Source organism: Ascidiella aspersa, chromosome 2, assembly GCF_963924565.1.
Source record: "Ascidiella aspersa chromosome 2, kaAscAspe10.2, whole genome shotgun sequence".
NCBI classification, from domain to species: Eukaryota; Metazoa; Chordata; class Ascidiacea; order Phlebobranchia; family Ascidiidae; genus Ascidiella; species Ascidiella aspersa.
The window spans coordinates 31,335,709-31,357,186 of NC_139448.1; the positions used below are offsets into that span (position 1 = coordinate 31,335,709).

General features: G+C 38.5%; 1 protein-coding gene across 1 annotated transcript; it reads right to left on the reverse strand.

Annotated features, from left to right (window-relative positions):
* Positions 1-528: 528 nt before the first annotated feature.
* Positions 529-19,674, reverse strand: LOC146164896 (protein FAM107B-like). The gene is made up of 5 exons (XM_083381870.1): positions 19,535-19,674; positions 19,018-19,057; positions 17,453-17,606; positions 11,172-11,325; positions 529-1,229 (listed from the first exon to the last, which is right to left on the reverse strand). The coding sequence occupies exons 2-5, from the start codon at positions 19,049-19,051 to the stop codon at positions 1,149-1,151; spliced, it is 423 nt and encodes a 140-aa protein (XP_083237996.1). The 5' UTR covers positions 19,052-19,057; positions 19,535-19,674; the 3' UTR covers positions 529-1,148.
* Positions 19,675-21,478: the final 1,804 nt, after the last annotated feature.

A 21,478-nucleotide genomic window follows, 5' to 3' on the forward strand; every position in this document is an offset into this window, starting at 1 on the left:
TAAATATCGTAAAGAAAGACAGAGAGCGACATCACAATCTAAAATAACGAGAAAAGATTTTTTACAGTTTTGCATTCAAAGGGGATAAAGTCAGAAAAAGCGATCCAAAGCAAGGGCGAACACACCAAGTTGGGGAATCGGACAAATGTTGAAAAAGCGTTTTTTTTTGACACAAATAAAATTCAGCTCAATAAATCATTGGATACGGCGAGAGACGAATTTTTTAAATGAACTTGAAAATTAATAGTAAGAAACGCGTAGATTTAAAGAGGGAAGAATCAAATGATTTCAGTAAACACAGAAACTATCACGTTTTGGTCTTGTTACGCATGTATACCCAAGAAAAAAATAAATCAATTACCGAAAAATTGTATTTTGTATATCCGCATAAAATCGGCATTTGTGAGGTGTTTGTTAGGGTGCAGTCATTAGAAAGATCTTGCAATATATTTTCGGTGGTCGAAATGTTAAAACAGAATTGGTATCGCGAACATTATCTCCTTACACCAGTGGTTCTCAACCGGGGTGCCATTTTTAATGCTCGAGGGCGCCAAGAGATCTTTGAGAATCTTTAGGAATCTGGTTTTTGCTCAACTCTTACAATTTTTTGTGTAAGGTTAGAGTGAAAAAAATCCAATTGTATAACCACCTACGCTGTGTAGAGTTGATGTGTATTGTTCCAGGTCCGTTTATTGTGACATTCTAGTGAATTACCTACGGTAAAATCTTGTAGGGGTGCCGCAATCTAATAATTAATTCGAAAGGGGCCGCTAGCCATTAAAGCTGAGAAACACTGCCTTAAACGTAAACGATATTAGAACGGCGAGGTCCGAATCCTGAATAACTGAAAGTTTTTCGTAATAACGCCAACAGAAACATAACAACAAAAAGTCATAGAAAAAAAAATTCACTTTGAAAGCAAGATAAGCGGAAAACGATCTATTGCATCGCGGTTCACGGACGTATCACGAAACCATCGTGCGTCATGTGATACACACGTGAACCAAAATCACGGTCAAGATGAGCGGTCTAAACGTCATAGTGTGACGTCACAAACAAGTTGTGAAATGAGGTCGGTGGTAGGTCAAACGAAGAAGTTTCGTGTTTTTCTTTACAGCGTCACGAATCACGATCATGTGACGCGACTTCTAGTCATCTGATTTTCGCAGGTTGCGGCGCATCTTCACGAATTCGGGAACCTGCACGTCTTCTTGTTCAGTCTTTTCCACCTGATAACATACAAAAGTGTTTTTGTTAAGAATGTTTCATAATTTTAAAGGAATTAAACACGAAAAAATATCGAATTAAAATCGCTTAATTTTGTCTCTTTGTTTACCAATTTTCAAATTATAAACTAGTAAAAAAGTTGTGAGTTGTTCATTTGTAAACTGTTAGGTTAGATTTGTTTACAGCCATTGAGATAAAGAAACATTCAAACAGAAAACACAATGTACTCAAAGAACATTAAAACCAGACAGTCGATCAAAGGAAAAATATACATCGCTTTATGCCTAACAACCGTACGTGTAATATATAGCCTGGCTTTTCATAATCAAGGATGCAGGACAAACACGCAAACGCGTAGGCGAAGGTTCAGTTATCAAATGGTGGCGAAGGTTCAGTTATCAAATGGGGCGGTCGCCTAAGGCTGAGCGAAGTCAATTAAACGACGAGGCGGCACTTGTGGGCGTGATAAGCAGATGAAATCCAGAGGAACCAGCGGCAGTTATGCTATGGCTGGCGTTTTTAAATCGCTGTGTTGGTGCATAAGAGGCATCGGACTCTTAAACTTGTCGCGCGATTTACAATTTAACATACTCTGGTCGACCTTTCGACTAACATACAAACAGAGTTGCGAAAGCTTGAATTAATATTTCCTCTAAACCGAAGCTAGCCACCAAAATATATATATATTTTACTAAGCCTAAAATAGATTCTATTTTGCAGGGAGCATACGGCTCCAAAGTACACGTGGAAAATATTACGCAAACGAAAAACACACACACGCACATACAAGTCACACCACACAAAAACATCACACAATATAAAGAATTGGTATTTCAGCTAACAACATTTTAAAGCACCCTAACAGTTTTCAGCCAAAATTAATATTATACAAATCGTTTAAAGCCATCTTAAAAGTGCTATTGTGTATTTTGGCTTGCGCAAAGACAACATACTAACAGGATTTTTGTATCGTCGTAAGCCAAAAAAGGTTGACCCGCAATTTAAAAAGCTCTGGTCAAAGCTACATATAGACTAAGATAGCACCAATAAATATGCTGTAGGTACCAGGCATAGTATACTAAAAATAAGTTCTTTTGGTACATAAACATTAAACAGGGTGGGCCAAAAGTAGGCTTACAGTTATTCCACAGGGCTGGCTTGGAAGAAGAGGTAGCATTGAATGGCCACCACGCTCACCTGACCTGACACCAATGGATTTCTTTTTTGGGGTGTTGTAAAGAACAAGGTGTATGAGAAGAACCCCAAAACAATAAATTTACTTTTAGACCCAAATCTACTTTTTATAACTGTAAGCCTACTTTTGTCCACTCTGTATGTTTAAGATAGCACCAGAATTGCGAACCTTTAAGTAGAAATCCCCTAAAACCGAACCAAGCCTGTCTTTGCTCAGGCGAAAAGAAACCACAATACCCGGTGGTGAGACGTGATGGGACTCGGATAACGTCAATCACGATGACGTCATTCAAAATTCCTGGACTTTTTTAAACTGTGTCGCACCCAGCGCAAAAACACTTAAAACGAAGCGAAACTTGAAAAAAACTTCGTTCGTGCGTCAAACGTCAGCAGTTCGAAAGAACATTTTCGCCTTGGCTTAAGCAGATGCTAATTATGGGATAACGTTAAACGTCACGTTAGTCACTGCGTCTTGCGTCAGATATCGTGCGTCAATCACACGCTAAAGCGAAGCGCTAACCTCCGCTGAATTCAACATTTCGATGAGGTTTATCGAAATGCGTTTTGATCGGTTACGCATTGATTAACGTATGATATTTACACATACTATAGACGCACGGAATATGTTAACATCTGGAATGGGGTTGGGTACACAGAATGTGTTGCAATCGTTCGCTTCTAAACTTTATCGGGTTATTTAACCAAAGGCGTAGATATAACGAAAACATAAACATCTCGCTTTAAATTCCTGTAAAAATGCTGTAAACAAACGTGTTTTTCTTGCCGGCGATTAGCGCTCATAGAAACCGGGCAGGGAGTTCTGGGACAATAGCAAGGTTTTTAGTAATGGTGCATAAAGTTGTACATAATAATATTTCTGTAAAAAAATTAGGAATATATTTTATGTTTTATACATGTTTTTATAAACAGTAATCTTTCTTTTACGTTTGATTGTCTGCGTTCCATTCCTACATCCGAGAGTGTTTCGGGTTAACGTTGTACAAGGTTGAAATAGACATTTACATTAACAACGGTCCGAGACCTGGGTGTGCGTCAAAACTATACCTAACCTGGTAAATCGAAAGATTTTTTTTAAACACAGTGTTTTTTAAATATTTGAAGAACCAGCGTCAGGATGTTCAAAAACTATATTTTTTACTCCGCTGACGATGCGAAAGTAGGTGGTAAGCCAAACTTGGGTTTCTAATTTATAACTTTAAAGCCATAGAAAACTCAAAATGTCAGTTTTCAGATTGGTACTGGACAGCCACCAAAACCACGGGTAGGGGTTACGTTAATATGAAACACCTTTGGTAAGAACGCAATAAAAAAATCGATTTCGATTAAAGTTTGTCCGGTAAAAAGCTGCAGACCTGGTAAACAGGCTCGGAAGTTCAGTAAATTCTTCTCGATTAGCTAAGGTAAACGTGACCGATTGCATGCGGTAGCACGCCTGTCAGGTGCGCACGGAACCGGTTGGAACCGCCCAAAAGTGACTCGTTCTTTACCCACGCGCGTACCTTACCTGTTGACAGCATAAACAACAAATAACATGCCCGGAAACTTGTTTTTCAACTTTTTTCGTCGAAGGAAAGTTTCAAAGGGCGCTGGCAAGGTTGCACGATTAAGTAAGTTGATAAAAATGCAAGCGACACGACAACTTTTTGGTTTGAGGTCCGTATTTAAAAAAAAAATACTTTTTCTCGTGTGTTTTAGGAATCTTAAAATGACTAGAAATTTAATTTAATTATCTTGCTTGGGGCTGTCACATAGTTTTAGGTAAAAAACGGTTTCAAGTCCATAAGGCAAAATCTTATATTGTAAAGAAGTTTTAGAACCGTCTGCGTTACATTTTTGTGCAATTGCATTTTATGGATTTTCTTTCCATACGAGAGCAATTGATTCTGGTTTGCGATTGCAATGTGTATAAAAGCTCTGGCGATGAAATAATGTGCACATAATTAGTACGTTAAGGCCTTAAGAAACTAGAATATTATTGATTTGTTTGTAATAACGGCACTTCAAGAGCTTGCATTAGGTCTAAGGCTTAGGCGATTCTATATCAGCCTAAATTGTGGACGTTTAAACGACATTGAGTCATTCTCGTGTTTCTACAGGTAATTAAGTACAATTTAAAATATGTTCAAGGATTTTAGCAATTTAAAAACCAATGGGTTCTTACCGGGGTGTAGCGCAACTTAAAAAGTTCTAAAGCTTGCGAAACGCGTAAACAAATATACATCCTTTAAAACTCTATGAAAGCCAGCTCGTTTCGCAATTTAATCAGAAGCTAAAACAGAAGCTTAGGACAAGGCAGGCGCACACTATTGTTGTTGTTTACGCGGCTGTATTATCTACCCTCCGAAATATGTTTGACCGGCACGAAACCGCTTGGTAGAGACGAAACCGGATAAAGAAAACAATAGACGTATAATGTATAGGCTTCCGGAAGCATTAAATCGATTGACGTGCGTCGATTGTCTCTTTCCCTGTACATTGTCAAAAACTGCCATTAGTCGTATTGTTATGGCACCCGAAAGGGACTTACGAAGCGATAAAGGAATAGCGCTTTCGCTTCTGGCTTTATGGCTCTTTTCCGAACGAAACGCCATGCAAGAAACGCTTTCCGAATGGCCATAAAAAACGAATATATGGGATTTTCTGCCATTTTTAAAGCAAGGCAAAGCACAAAATAAGGGAAGACAAATAATCGTGAAAATGTCCCAAAGAAGTAGAACTAAACCTGCAAATTTGTAATACAATATAAACAATATATTGCTTGGGTAAGATGTTTACTTTAAAAGAAGCTGTTATCGTTGACCAGGTAACTTTTAACTATATCCCAGTTGCAAACAAACACTTAAGTGTACAGTATGCAGGTTAGGTTTGCCTGAATCCAAGCACTGTTCCTTCCTTATCACAAGTTATCAGCGCGTCAAGTTTCGACGTGTATTCCCCCCAAGGGCTTGAAATAATTTGGCCGCGAAATTCCGCTGGTAAATGCGCAGCCTTGCTTCCGTGTTAGCCGAGATTCCAATGAATCAGCTTCGAGTTTTTGCGTCAGCTAGTCCCGTGCCAATAACTCGTGCGAATGAGTAATGTGTGAAAAATGTTCGGTCCAATTAGCACTTTTACTTCGGGATATTTAACGTTAAACGCTTCGAATCGCTTTAATTTTCTGTCGAACAAAATAAAGTGACAGGGGAAAAAGTCAAGACAACTTGCATTCCCAAAATGATAACAAACGGTGAGATACTGAAAATGCACTTCCTGAATGGTAAAATCATTCAAGAGTGCATTCTGAGTGTTTTAGCTTCACAATTGTACCTATTTGACATTTCGGACATAAAAATAAAATTAATCGTGTTTCGTTGTCGTAACAGGTCACTAGCGTTCAGATTTATTTGTGACAGACGTCACAAATAAACAAAGAACAAACAGTTTATAACGGCAACGCGCAGTAACATAACACATTGTTATTGGTGCTTAAATACTGACAACCCTTAGATTTCCTGAAAAGTCTATATAAGAATAGCAACAATATTGCGGCAATAAGGGGCATCTGTTCGGTGTCACTAGATTTCCACTAATTCCGAAATAACGAGCCCTAAATACACACCAGCGACGCCCTGGCTGGTTATTTTAGGCTCGATTGCCGGATTAGACGATTTACAGAGGGGCCTTTGGATCGATTAATGTGAGTAAGGCCACGTATCTGGCGAGAAATAAAAAACAAACCCTGGCTACACGTTTGAACGTTGATTGACGGATTTTTGAAGGCGTTATGAGTCGAACAGCAAGTCAAAAGGCGAAAAAGAAAGCGACGGCCCGACGGCTTAACAAAGTGTTAAAACAGGGCCAAATAGAATACAGTCTATTAATTGGGCGGGTTGTTCCAAAATGCGGCAAGATTTGGGTCTAATTGTAGTTTGAACCCCTCAAGATAGTCGCAAGTTCAATAATGAGCCGAATACTCACTACCTAAGCCAGACCTAGGAACACTACAGCCTGTGGACCGGCTCCGACTCGCCAAATATGTTTTTCGGCCGTGGTTCATTTTCCGATGTAAACTGTTTTAGGTAAAAATAATCTTTTACGTGTTTTCGTTTTGTTTTAGATTTTTTATAACAAATACGAGCATTTGTCAGTTGTCACCTATTCCCATTCTTACCAACTTTAAAGCAAGAGTATTTACAGCAGCCTTATTTCAAAAGGAATCCCATAAAGTGCATTTAAGATCCTTTTTTTGACCCGGCCCAAAAAGAGATTTTCTGTTTTTCACGCGGCCCACAGTAAAAAGAAATTGCTAAAATTGAATTAGGAGCTAGAAACTAACCCACTCGGCTTGAGCAAAACACAGTATTTGAAAGAGCAGAAAGTTTTTAAAACTTGGAATAAATGCGAAGTTAAAACAACCGTAAAAGTAAAAAAACGTATTAAAGCGCAGGCGTGCAAAGTGCCATTGCTTTCCAAAGTCTGCAGCGCTAAGCGTGGGCCCACTTGCAATGACAGCTCTTGCTACGTAGTACATCCTGTTGACACACCGAGCCTGCATATTGCGCGTCACTTATAGGCAGCACCGAACCTGCCAACGAATGCTCGGCCAAGTTATGTGGCCAGCCAAACAGGGCCAGCAATTGGGCCAAGAAAGCAGCTTTCAAAACGCAGACAACGTCCTAATGATTATGCTGTTGCTGCCAGGCAACGTGGCTGGGTCATTGACATTTAGACAATCCGTCAAATATATTGAACGACCAATTTTGAGTGACTTGAATATATTACTTAGGAGTTCTTCCTATATAGTAATAAAATCCCAGAGCCTATTCCTCTGCCTTTATGTGACGATAAAAGCATATTTAAAAAGGCCGAGGTAGCTGTGTCAGTGCAAACAAACTCAGTTCGCCATTCAAGCAAAGCTAACAGAGGCGAAGGCAACGAACACAATTCGCACTTAAGCGCGCCCAAATTTGACTTCAAAGCTTTCAAGTCCATCCACTTCAAATTGTCTTTTCATCGGTTTTGACTTCTACCGATTTAACAAAAAACAGTATAGGGGGGTAACTTAAGCCCTTAGAACCAGACTTGGACAACTAGTTAATTCTAGTTTTCTAATTCAATGAATTAGAGCAAAATGCGGCTAATTCTAATTCTAATCTAATTTGTGAATTGCTTGTGTGCTCTAATTCTAGTTCTAATCTAATTCGGATTTTACCAAAAATGCTACTTTGTCCAACGGCATTTTTAGTCTCTTAGTCAAAACAAAGAATTTGACTTCAAACTCTTTGGTGGGAACAGAATTTTCACAGTCTAAAAAGCATATGCTATATGTTAAAAGGCTTAAAAATTAGCACACACATAAGCATTAACATTCTTATTAAAATACTTCCCGATTTGAACGTAATTGATTGTGAATAATCAAATGTAATTCTAGTTCAAATTTATTTTGTTACGAATTCGGTAATTCTAATTCTAGCCTAATTTCAGAAAACTCAAAATGATCTAATTCTAATCTAATTTGGAAAAACTGAAATGCTCTAATTTTAATTCTAATCTAATTTTAAAAAGCTAAAATAAATCTAGTTGTCCAAGTCTGCTTAGGACTGCCGCGGATGGGAAAGGTTTTGCAATCCAACAACGTGAAATTACACAAGGGTGTTTTAATTAATGATGTACGATACTTGACATTTTTTTTCCGATACCGATGCCCGATATTTTGGACAAAAAGTAGCGCGATCCGATTCGATACCAAATGACGTCATTGCTATACTCAAACACGTAAAATTGATAAAATTACAACGTCATAGGGCATGTTTTAGGTTATTAGGACAAAAATTGCCTTTTTCCTTTAAAGTTTAGCTACATCCAGTTATTAGCCTGCTATATTTTTTCTATCAACTTATCTTTCAAGGTAAAAATCGCTGTTTGGTTCGCAAAACATGAATAAAATTCATATTTATGAATTCGGTAGCGGATCGGGTATCCGACAATTACCGATGCTACCACTTGGCATCGGGTATCGGCTACGATCCAAGAATATCGGACATCCCTAGATTCAATGCAAAAAGGCAGAGAACAAAGAGTTAGCAAGTACCTGGTGTTGCGCCCTAATGTCGTGACAGTTTCGAGCATCGAGAAACCGCACAGTTTTTCTGGGTAATTTAAAGGGGTCAAAAAACTACAGGGTGGCCTAACGTTCGGGCTTTCGGTAGCGGTTCAAATACCAGGCCATAACCCAGCGTGAGAGCACCCACAATAGCTGCCCTTTGCAAATACGCCATGTGTCGTTTTTAAACCATTGTGCACCTCGGTATTTTTTTTTTCAGGGTGCGCACTTCTTATGAATAAGGGTGCAGTAAGGTTGCTTGTCGCATTTAAATCGTAAGCTGACATATGGCTGTGTTTTTAAGCCCTAGTCGACCTATGTGAAGTCGCCGAACGCGAGCCAATTCGGCGAAACACCTTCAATCGATCCCGACTTTACACAGGAAGTGGGGAAAAGTCGTTGGGGTCATGCCAGTTCGGGTTCTGCGGGTTCTTTTTATTGTCGAACGATTTCAGAACACTTAAAAGCGCTAGTCGCGAAGCCAGCCAGCTTCGGACGTTTTTGATCGATTTTTTTAGAGCGGCCAATGTGAAGTGCCCCTGGAGTTGTCAATCCCTCTCCCGGTATTTTGTCGTTTTTCAGTGGGTGTGTATTTAAGGCGGTGGTTCGAAACCTTTTTTATGGCCGCATACTACCCATTAGCTTTTGGCTGTCGCTGAAACACATTTGGTTTCAAAAGGAACAACTTCGCTCCAAACTTTCTTTTGTAAATTTAAATGCGCAAAATAATTGAAAAGCTTGCTTCCAGTGATTTAAGATTATAGGTCGGTTTTATGCGAAACAGAGAGATTATGGAGGTAACAATATTACACTTGTGTTATATGATTCAAAAAAGAGCTCAAAACTGTTTGCGTAACCGTGTGTAATGCCATCGTCTATAGTGGCACGTGTAGCAATGATTGAGAAACACTGCGTTTGTACATGGGAAATGGCAGCAGACTTAAAGCCACCACACAGAGCGTGTTAATGGTTACAACAAAATACGAGGAAGTCACGAAAGGATAAGGGCAAAATCGAGTTTCCCTGTTTCAGACCCTAATCAATTACACACAACAGTTCACTTGATTGTATTTTATACCGTAACCCACAACATTCTATAGTCGATCACGACCGTGATACGCCTACCATAGGAACCGTTTGAATGTTTATATGTAGTAACTAAACCGAGAAGTGTAACTATAGCTGAAGGCGGGTGGGGTTAACCCTATACGCGTTTCATGTCTTATTTTATTGCACACAACAAACAACTGATTAATTATTTATTATTTAAAAACTAGCAACGTTGTATGGTTAATAGCAGCACAGTTTTTAATATATTAAAACGCGTAACTGCGACAAAATAATGACGGAATCCACCTTCCGTGTTTAAAGGCCTAATCAATTGTGCATTGAGCTATTCTGGTCCAAATTATATGACAAGTGCTTTCACAAAGTGGAAAACGCACTGGCAGCTAGAATACTGGGTGTAACTGAGGAATGATTAAGCATTATGCGTCACGAGAAGAAAATGTGCGCCATGTATGACGTATTGAATCTGATGACGTGTCATTTTCATTAAACAAAAGGAAAGTCATTTGCGGAAAAGCGATGGCGCGGTTTAACGCGTATGCTAATGATAAGTATAAGCACATGATGTCCATTACTAGCCACTTTTTAGTCCTTATAAGTTAACAATTGATCCATAGCAAATCCATTACCATTTGTGGGGATAACAAATCTTGTAACAACCTAATTTTTATTCACATTTTCGATTGGTATGAAAAAAGAAAAAACGCTGAGTTTTTTTTTAGTTCAGCGTTTAATTCGTTTTCTGTTTTTCATCTTACGAGTTACAACTAAAGCTAAATTGTTTTCCGTTTTCAAACATTTAAGTTCTAACCAAAAAAACACGGCAAACTGCGTCGAATTATCATGAGCCAGGCAGCGATTTGGAGATAGATGACTTGCTAGAAATCTAGTATCGATAGAAACGCATTTTATCGGATTGTACGAATATATCAGCCCATCTTACAAAAACAAGCGATCCACACGAATAAGCTACTTTATGAAAGAACGACATTTTTTAAATGCAAATTGTCAAAAGTACACGAATCCGGCAATAAGAAAGTGTTTAGAACAAATTAAAAAACAGAAAACAAAGTAAAGATTTCGGACATAATGGTTAAAGGTTGTAGTTAAACGTAGTAAGAATATCAAAGCCCATAAATAAGTGGGCAGCATTTTGAACGTTTTCGAATATATCTATATTCATTTTCAACGTCTGTGCCGAAAATTCAGGCAACGAGAAAGATTCAGTTTGCTGTATAAAAAACACGAGAAAGTCCCAATAACACCGATCGATAATTACCGATATCGGTACGGTGTATTTGATCGGGTTTAAAAACTTTAAACTTCAGATTTTTTTTGGCAAAAAACACGTTTTGAAGTAACCAAGACGAACATCAGCTACGACATCAACAAAATTTCTTTCGAAAGAACGAAAGCGGTTGGTCAACAAAACGACCGAAGCTATTTAAAAGGTAAAAACATCATTTGTCCAAAAATATATGTAAAAAGATACTCGAAACGTTCAAAATGCTGCCTACTTCCGTATAGGCTTTAAGATTCTCACTAACGTTAAGATTTTTTGCGGTTTAAAAGACATTACCTCGTCAGTGTTCTGTCGTCGTTTCTCGAGCATGATCTCGAAGTCGCTCTTGGGCGCGGGGGGAGGCTGGTGGTTGTCGTTGTAGTTTTGCTCGCGTCGCTTCTCCTGGAAGACCTTGGACAGCTCCGACTTTTGGTTGAGGACGTCGATGCCGCTGCAAGCAAAGCAGGTGGGGCTTTAAAGGCGTGAAAATCAGAGCCGGGAAAATTTGCATTTTTCAGCGAATTTTTTTTTTTGCTAATCATGGCTATAGTGGCTGATCATTTCCTTTGCGAAAGTAACTAAACCAGTGATTCTTAAGCCATGGGTCGCTGACTGCATAATTTTGCCAATTTTTTCAAACAACACCAAAAAACAAGGACAAATATTCAAGTTTAGGTGATTGCCTTGTATCTAACTCCGGGGTTCTTAAACTTTTTTACCGTGGACCCCTAAAACATTTTTGGCCTCGCATGGACCACCGCAGCCAAAAAATGTCAAAAATGATGTCATAAATTTACGTCACAATACAAATGAACCTTTCATAAATCTGCTGATTTCGGTCAAAAATGTGAACGTGAAATAGAGTCTAAATATATTCAGTGCAAAACCGTTTTATTTTTAATCAAGCTGTTTTCTTTAGAAAAATGATTACTTCTTAAATATACACTAATATTTCAAGTTGGCCTTTATGGGCCCCCTCAACCTAGTTCACGGACCCCCAAGGGGTCTATGGATCCCAGTTTGAGAACCCCTGATCCAACTTGTTCGTCGGAAGTTTAAATAGAAGCGAAACATTGGTTATTGTTAAGCCCGGCTTTGTATTTGGACGCCAAGTTAGGGAGGGTATGAATCTATATTCAATATGTTTTAAAGCGGAGTCTTTAAAATATAATGGTTTCAAAAGAAATGGAACTGTAAAAGCCTTGTACAAGTTTTCCCGGCTATTTAACATGACAAAGTGGCGCGGTTGGAAAATGTTTGATTATTTCAAAAATGGGCAAAAACAATCTCACTGTGAGAACTTCATATTTGGTTCAATATCACACAGTTGTTTTGCGCTATTGTCCAACCTCGGCCGCCCCATATGGCTGTTTCGATTTGGGCCGATTTGATGTTTATTCTAAATTAGGGCCGTTCTTTCATGCGCGGCCTATTTGCAAGGCCCACATGAGTTTGATCGACATTCATTCGACGGTTTTCCGTGCTTATCTACACCCGCGTGCCATTTCGCAAATTCTGCCTGAAATGCAGCTTTCTCGCGGTTGAATATCAACCGTAGTGAAAAAGTTGGCAGCGGAGGGAATTTTAAATGCTGCTTAATGCCAATCCCTCGAAAGGCTCGCACGCGTTAACGAGAAGCGGGTTTGGCGCCCAACCAGATCAATCAGTTTGACGTAACTTCGTCTGGGATTTCCGGGTAAAAACGTCAACATTAACCGGAAAAACGCTGGAACAACTGTTGATAGTTTTCTTCGGCAAGGGGGGTCTTTACGTGCATATCAAACCAAAAATTTTGACAAGCGAGGTCCCAAACAGAAGTCGGTTGAATTTTGAACGTTTTCAAATATATCTTTGTGCATTTTTAACATCTGCGTCGAAAATTCGGCCGACGAGGAAAATTCGTTTTGCCGTCCCAAACAGAATTAGGTAGCATTTTAAACGTTTTCAAATATATCCTTGTTCATCTTCAACAGCTGTGCCAAACATTGGGCCGACAAGGAAAAATTTAATTTGCTGCATGTAAAAACACGAGGAAAAAGGACCCACTAACACCGATCGATTAAACGGGTTAAACCTTGTTTACAAGGCCCGGCCTTGACCTGATATTGTTACGCTGTAATTGATCGGGAAGCGGTCGATATGTAAGCAGCGGGCTAATTAGGTGCGACACTGGCAGGTGCCTGTCACCTTTGGGAGGGGGGAAGCTATTCGGTAACTGGAATTATTCGAAAGCCTTTTAAAATTCCGATCGGCGCCAATTTTTTTTAAACGTTCTTAAGCAGTGGAGACGAAAATCGGCTACGAAACCAATCAAATCGCTTTAAAAAAACGACAACGACTGGTTTGCGAGGCATCCGAAGCCATTCAGGGCAATAATATAGCTCTAAAAGACGATACATACAAAATACTAAACAAATGCGACAATATTAAAACGGCAGCTTTCGGTGACCGACAGTAAAAAATCCTGTAAATAGTCCACCCTTACAAAACGAAACAATTTTCTGCGGACAAAAATCAGTTTAAAAACGGCTTTTGCAAAAAAGGGTCCTGCAAAAACCAAGATTGGCAGATAAGTATGGTGAATAAAAGTTTTTGTAAACTGGCTTAAGGCGATGGCCTTTTAAATGTACATGAAAACGTAGAAGAACACAGGTGAATCTAGAACACAGGTGGACCTAAGAAAAAGTTGAAAAACATCACAAAAACGAGGTTTAAACCAGTTTTTTAATAAAACACCAGAGATTTAAAGGCGCATAAAGTAGAACCCAGCTGAGGTTCGAACAACTTTTACAAGCGCGTAAAACGATCGAGCTTAAAAACATCCGAAAACACGGTGGGCAAAAATCAATTTAAGCGAAGTCTTACAAAAATGGCAACGGCCAGCTTAAGGGCGCCAAAACAGTGTCTAAGTAGGTAGAAGCCTAATGAGGCTGCTGCGCTGCCAGGTGCCTGCCTCCCGTGGAGTAAAGCGGGGCTAATCGGCGGGGATCGTGACCTAATTCGAGCGACACGCCCCCGCAATTAGGCGCCGCTGCTTAATCGCGCCTCGCCTCACGCAACGGATGTTTTAAGGAAAATAACTTAGGGAATTGAAATTGGCCGCTGTTCTTTTTTAAGCGATTTTAAAATCTCTGCTTGTTGCAACTGAAATGAACATGAAAGATTCATGTTTTTCAACAAAAGTGTTATTACTGTATAGGTTATATTACTTGGAGTAACGTGTGTGAATTTTAGCCTAAAGTCGCATATTGATTTAGAGAAAATGAACGTTGATTTTTAAAGCTGCTGACTTCCTTTGGTCTGTAAAACAATCCCTTGCGTTTCGCCTTTTAAAACGCAAAAACAAAGCCGTACTCTACTCCGCCTTGATGTACATAAATATTCATTTATTACGGTCTGTCGGTTTTTCGATCCCATTGGAATACAATTACCGGGCGAATCAAAATGAGAAACGCTCGCCTTTCGGGTCGCTGTCGCTATGTGTGGAAAAATACAGCGAGCTCAAAAGCGCTGTGACGACAGAGGCTAGCGTGAAATCTAATATCGACAGAAAAGTCATTTGTGATTCCTGATCGGCCTTGCACAGACATGTCACGTCAAATTGGTTATTTTCTGAAAAAATGTGAAAGAACAGCGCTTTCCTTTCTGAATAGTTACAAACCTTGCAATTGAAGTTGCTTTATCGTGTCTTAAACTGAGCTTAAAAATTAATTCTTGGGGAGCATGTTGAAAAAGGTAAACTGTTTTCTGGAATACGAAATGCGACACATACTGAGTAAAATAAGATGGATTTTTCTGAACACAAATTAAACTCAACATAGAAGTTATTTTTGTAAGAACCGTTTGGAAAGACTTTCGACATTTTTTAAATGACACATATTCTGCTAAAGGAGCATATTTCTAACGCAAATAAAATTAACTCGAGAATCAGTTTTCCCTTGAGCCAAAAAAGGGTTTCCGCCTTGTTAAAAGTTTGGCATTTTCAATTAATTGACAACTAACAACCTACCGCCTAACCAGCAAAAAACACCAACAGCAAGGACAAAGGCGCAAGAAAAGCGCATAAAACTGACAAACCAACACAACAGTAGTTTCATCCGAAAGCCACAGGAACGCGGATCGGGCAAAGGTCGTAAAAACGCCAATAAACCGAACGTGGGCGAGCAAACCAAACACAAGAGGTTGATGCCGCACTTTTTAATGAGCGAACAAACTTCATCTCCGAAGCTAGATTTTCTAACGTGTTGCGAGCAAATTTAAAACCGATGTTTTTAATATAGGTTAAGTTCTAGGGATGTCCGATAATATCGGTTCGGAGGCTATACCCGATGCCAACTGGAAGTATCGGTAACGATCCGATACCTAATTAATATAGGAATTTCAGCCAAGATTTGCGATCTATCCAAGCGATTTCTAATTTAAAATGAAAATTTATCGAAACGTATTAGGTTATCAACTGTAGAGGTTGCTAAACCATTAACGCGAAACCAAAGTTTGCCTAATACCCAAAAAAACAAATGCCTTCGAGTATTTCAATTTAAAATATATATTTTTTAGTATTGGACAGCGATATTTTTTGGCCAAAATTTGGGGTATCGGTGCCTGACTAAATTGTCAAGAATCAGATATCCCTGATTAGTGCAAAGACTACTGTCCACAATCGGGTAGAGTTTTTTTCACCGAGGCGGTCTAAAGTGGCCTGCTGGTAATTCGCCAGGGCAAACACGAAGTATCGGCGACAAGCGTTGTTAGAAGCGAAGCGCTCGGGGTCGTTAAACTCGTGCAAGGTCGAAAGGGAGAAAGGGTGAGCGACTGTGCATGCCACTGTAGCCCTCTGCTATATAGGCGACCATCTTTTTGCGACGTGTGTTCGCGAACGTGCGTTTTATGCATATCCGTTAAACGTATTTCCACCCTACTGAATACTTTCTTCTATTTAAATTAACTTCAGGAGAAACTGTTTTCTTATCTGTAAGTTGCGAAAAACCGAACGCTTTAAAAAACTTCAAGGGTATTTATAAACGGTAAATCGAAATAATTTTTTTCTTTTTTTTTCTCGTTACAAACCAATAGCTGGTGTTTCAAAAACGAAAACGAGAATTAAGAAAAACAAAACAAATAATTTAAATGATAATAAACGATGATAATAAATAAACGGTTATCTCAGTCCAGCTATAACAGATCAAGCGGGATTTAAAGTATCATGTGCTTGAGCAACTTGTTTTGCAAAAAAAAGGAAGTTTTAACAGTAATGACTGTGGTATGAACTTACACAGGATAACTGTAAATTGTTCTTTTAAAGTAGCAATGCAACTAAGTCCTGAAAACTAAAGCTTTGTAAGAAAACAAAAGAAACCAGCGATTTAAAACAGTACGTTGTGGTGGCTGGTTAATGTATCGTAGCTTTGCGAGTGGTGGTGAAACTTTATTACATCCAATTGTTACCGGAAAATTCGCTTTGGACTGCCGCATTTAGAATCAACTGAGCAACGCTAGACAATGGGGCCACCATTCGGGGTGGTCATTAAATCGTTTCGTCCACCTGTTGTTTTGCACAGCCGTACGAAGAGACAAAGAGTACTGCGTAAGCTCGGTCAGGTAACTGTCGCCAAAACGCGACATTGGAAAAGGGGGCAAGTATGGACGAACACCGTGGGTTGCCAACTAAGCTTGTTCTCTGGTTTAATTACAACGCGGTTAAGCGGGAAACAAGGTCAACACAAGTTGTAAATATTTGATGCAGCAGTTAAACAAAAAGAGATCGGCCGCACATGTCTTTTTTGCGATCTATCAACAGCACTCGCACCATGAGCAAGCAACCGCATAACTTTGCAAGGACAGAGGGCACTGTACACATGCGATGCATTATTGCAGGTGTGCTGAAATGCCCTATTTTGGTAAGTTGACCGTTGAGGAATGCCAGCTTGGCGTGTGGTGCAATGCATCACTTGTTTACTTGTAACACAGCGACAACAGCTACGAGTTGAAACGGCGTAACGACCTGGGACAAATGTTGGGCGCTCGGGCAGTGCAAACTATTATCATGTGATTGAGATCTTAGTTTGCATACCAAAGCATACTGCAGGCAAATAACGTGTGACGATCTTGGGACTAGAACACGTTTGATGGTTGATTCAAACTTGGGTTTTATTAAAATAAATTCGCTGGATGGCATTTACTGATAAAGCAAAAAATTTATTGTTATGAGTCATGTTATAACTCGGAAATAGAATAGCTGACAAAAGTTTTGTGGCAATAATCCATAAATAATTCATACAGGTATAACAACAGGGTCTGTCATTCTGACACGGGAAAATTATTTAATTTTCTGATATTGGAAAAGATAGAACGTTAAAAGCATTGGTTTTCAGTGAGATTTTTGTTTGGAATCGGTGAACAAGAATATACAGCATCATAAAACAATTTATTTTCAAAGTCCAATAATTCTGATAAATTAAAATAAAATGAATTCAAAATGAGAATTGAGAATTCTGCTAAATTCAAATAAAAATGAATCTAATATAAGAATTGAATCGCGTGTATATCACCATGTTTAATGTGTTTTAAAGAGTACTTACAGTTTATTATTTAGCTTTAGTTCTTTTTGCATGACCCTGTGGTTTCGGGATTCCAGGACCGGGTTGACAAGTTTCTTTGGTTGAATAAGAAGATGGTCATCGTGGGCAGGTTTTAAGGCATTAGGGTTGCCTGGGAGAGTTCGGCTGTGGTATGCTATAATAAAAAAAACAAGATGTTTAGGCTGAACTTGAAGAAGTAATTAAAAAATGTTGCATCGGCTTATAAATAAAACCCAACGACATTGTCTTTTATATCACACATATCTTTGACAAAGAGATATTTTTTTATTTTTTTAAATTGAGGTATTTGATTACAGTGACTTTTGGCAATTTAAAGATATACGTATCTGTTAAATAACTACTCAAATTTAGCCAGCTTGAATAGTCCTAATCAATGTATGTGTAGGCAAAAAGGTGCACAATGACTAGTAGTAGTAGTGATGTTTGAGAATTGAGATTAAATGCGGTAATTTACACTGGAGACTTTTAATATTAGCCCAGCAATAGCTTTAAAATGTCAACAAACCCAGTGTATTGGTGCTGTGTGAACTTTTTTATCTACCATTGATTCGGGCACATTGCAAGCTATCGGCTTGCCTACAAGAAGGAAGGAAATGCCCGTACGTAAGCAACAAGCTAGATCGGAAAAGCACTATAAAGCCACCAACCGAAGACTGTATTAAACTGTTAAAAATACCTTGCATAACAAAACTTTATCGTTCTTGTAAAGAAACCAAATATAACCCACCCAGAGTTTAATTGCTTTATATTGATGTCCAACTATAATCAATATACACATTGATAAATTAGTGAAACTAAGTTAGAAACCCAAACACTGCCATGTGTCGAATTTCTACAGGCTGTATATGTGTGTTGAATGCAAAGCACTTCCTTTAAATTAGCCAAGTTCGATTAAGCACAAATCAAACCGCAGTCAGTATCACATGCTATGTAATTCAACATGATCGACAAACCTAAAGACTGTATTTTAGTGAGGAAATTACTGATTAAACAAAGTTGTTAAAATTTCTGGCAAAACAAATACTGAATATATATCGTGGTCATTAAATAGGTGATTACAGACTATTTGGCTAATGAGAGTTCAGTTCTGAGAATACTTGTAATGAAGTGTCCTCTTAAACGGCCAAACTGTATACTGCTTTAGTTTAAGCCCCAATAGATTAATTCGTAATAGGCCATCGTAAATTATTTATTAATTGTGTACAAGGGGTAGATAAACCACTTTGTGGCCAGTAAGAAATTAGTTTAAAAAACAGTTCAATTCCATGACATCTACCTATATTTATAATTTTAAGGTTAAAACATTCTACCATTAGAAAAGTATTACTACAAAATAATGCAATAGACAACAAAATAAGCATTTAATGACCTCTTATGATAATGAAGAAGCATCGATTAAACTGTAAATAAACAATTCAACTCAATAGAAATACCAATGTCAAAACTCTCAATGTTTAAGATAGCACCGGTACTCAAGTTTATAGCCTGAATTTTTCTTTTTAATTCATTAAAAGTCTGTAAAAATGACATATATATATACTTACTTGCGAAAACAGTCTCAGCGTTTGATCGGTCCATGCTGCCCTGAGAACAACAAAAATGGTTAATGAGTGTTGTGCAAATTCTATTTAACCTACAACAGCATGTGATATAGTCTATCTATTTTTGTTTAATCATATCACATTCATTCATAAAAAAATGAATCATAATCAACTAAGAATAAACTATAACTTCGCTTATACATCAGATGCTAGAGAAATAATAAACTAATGTCATTTGTAAAAAATATATTTTCAACTTTGCATCATTGACAACCCAGTTTAAGTTAAATTTAACACAAAACTTTTTTTTAATTTTTGATCTTATTAAACACAAATTTTCAGGGAAATAGTGAACTCACACAAAAGTTTCAGTAATCTGATAAAGCTAGTACAGTAAATTAAAAAAAAATTAAAATACAAATAGAATCTACCATAAATTAAGGCAACCTTAGAATTTGGCGTTGTACCAGTTTATAAACCTACTTTTGTATCAATGCAAATAGAGTAATTGCTATTTTACCTCTTTTAATGCGCTTATGTGTTGTCTGTGCACTTCTTAAGGAGGTAGGCTTAAATTAGGAGCACCTCTTACAAAAAACAATAAAGCACCGTCACCAGGCTAGGTCTGTCAGGTCGTGTCTACAAAAAAAACAAGAAAAATTAAGTTTAAACATTAGGGCAATGTAATCACCAAAGCTTTCTAACATGCTCAGCTTATTAAACCGCCCTAAGCAAGCCCTCATACTTGATTAATTATGGCCTACGCTAGCTTAAGGGATAGATGAAGGCTAGCTAAGCAAAAAAATCAGAACTTCATTACTCACTGAAGGAAGCATTAGCCGTTAAACGAACAGTTTAATGAGGCAGTTAAGCTTAGATATACGATAAAACGGTACGCTTCGTCAATGTATAACTCTGCGTTTTGACAATGACATATCTAGTATACTGCGTCTACCACCCTACAGCAAAACTCTTTTCTCATTCATAAAGCAAATAGCGCCTAATTTATTTCGACAAATGACCTAGATTTCTCGTTCGAAGCTGGCGCTGACTGTTGGCTAAAGGAACAAAGCGCGCAAATAACTAGCGTACTTATAGTAATAAACAATTCTTCCGCATAGTTTCTGTACTGCAGTGCACAATAACGTCACCAGTCACGACTCACGACTTTCTTTCCGAGCGACCATGCATAACACAACTTAGGCCGTTCGTAAGGGTAGCGCCAATAGCGCAAAAAACAACAACACGCATTTTGTTTAGGCAGTCGACATCCGCCTCCCAAAAGGCGGCTCTATTCAAAACAAATCTCTCAGGACTGGCTAGCAACCGGCGCACGCGAGGCCGTAGTAAAACGACACCACGGACAACAGCTGACCGAAGAAAATAGCCAGCGGTGATTTCGACTAGATTAGTCCGAAACAAAACACGCGGCGGCACCAGCAACACGCAGCTATCGACTTCGCCTCACTTCTGTTGTGGCACCAGCCACTGCCAGCCAGAATCTATTGCTCAGCAAACTAACGCTCTGGCGAAACGAGCTAGACAAAAACTCCTTTTTTGGTGAGCGCTGCAATACAGCGCGGTATTGGTGCCGCGACAGCAGTACAATCAGAATGGGCACATAGGCTCTTGTCCTGTTGATAAACTCTGCCATTTATCAATTTTTCTTTGTTTTCTGATTACAATACAAACAGCAAGAAGATAATAAAGTACATAATAGTGCTATGGACTGGCTTCAACTTTATCGAGCGGGCCAGTAAAATAAGTAAGGCGAGTGTTCGACAAACGCAAAACGCTGACGCTGGGAGACTCATTTATATTAAATCCTTGCCTCAATATATTTATCAAAAAATCAAGCCGAAAATAACAAGTTAATTACCGACATATTTACACAACCCTCCGAAACCCTAAACCCCATATGTTCTATCATGATATGGAAAGATCGAAAATGGTTTGAGCAAATAGGCCTATAAAAGGCTCTTTCGGTATAAACCTCACATTTTTACACACCGACATAATATCTTCAAAAACTGATATAGGCCTACTAAAATATTTATCAGAAGAATTTAGATCTTCGGCTTGAAAAAGCAGTATCTTGGTGGAACATAAGGCAAGCAAAATAAATTAACGATTCATCACAGATGGTGTGGCTCGGTAATATATTTTCTGTTTGCTAACCGGCAATGTGGGCCAGCCCTAAATGTGTGTAATCTTGACAAACAAGACGCCTTTGTTTCCCGAAACCGCGTTATTGGTAATTTCAACAACCTTCTTGCAGGCCGGATATATTAAATTCGATAAAAAGGAGCGTTTGACACGATCTATATTTATATTTGGAAAATCGTGCGTCAGTCAGGGTTTGTATCAATAGTCAAACAACCTTACAATAATTAAAACATAAATAAATTGATTAAGTTAAACGGATTGCCTGCTTCAACATAGCGTTTGTTCAAGTCTGGCCGAC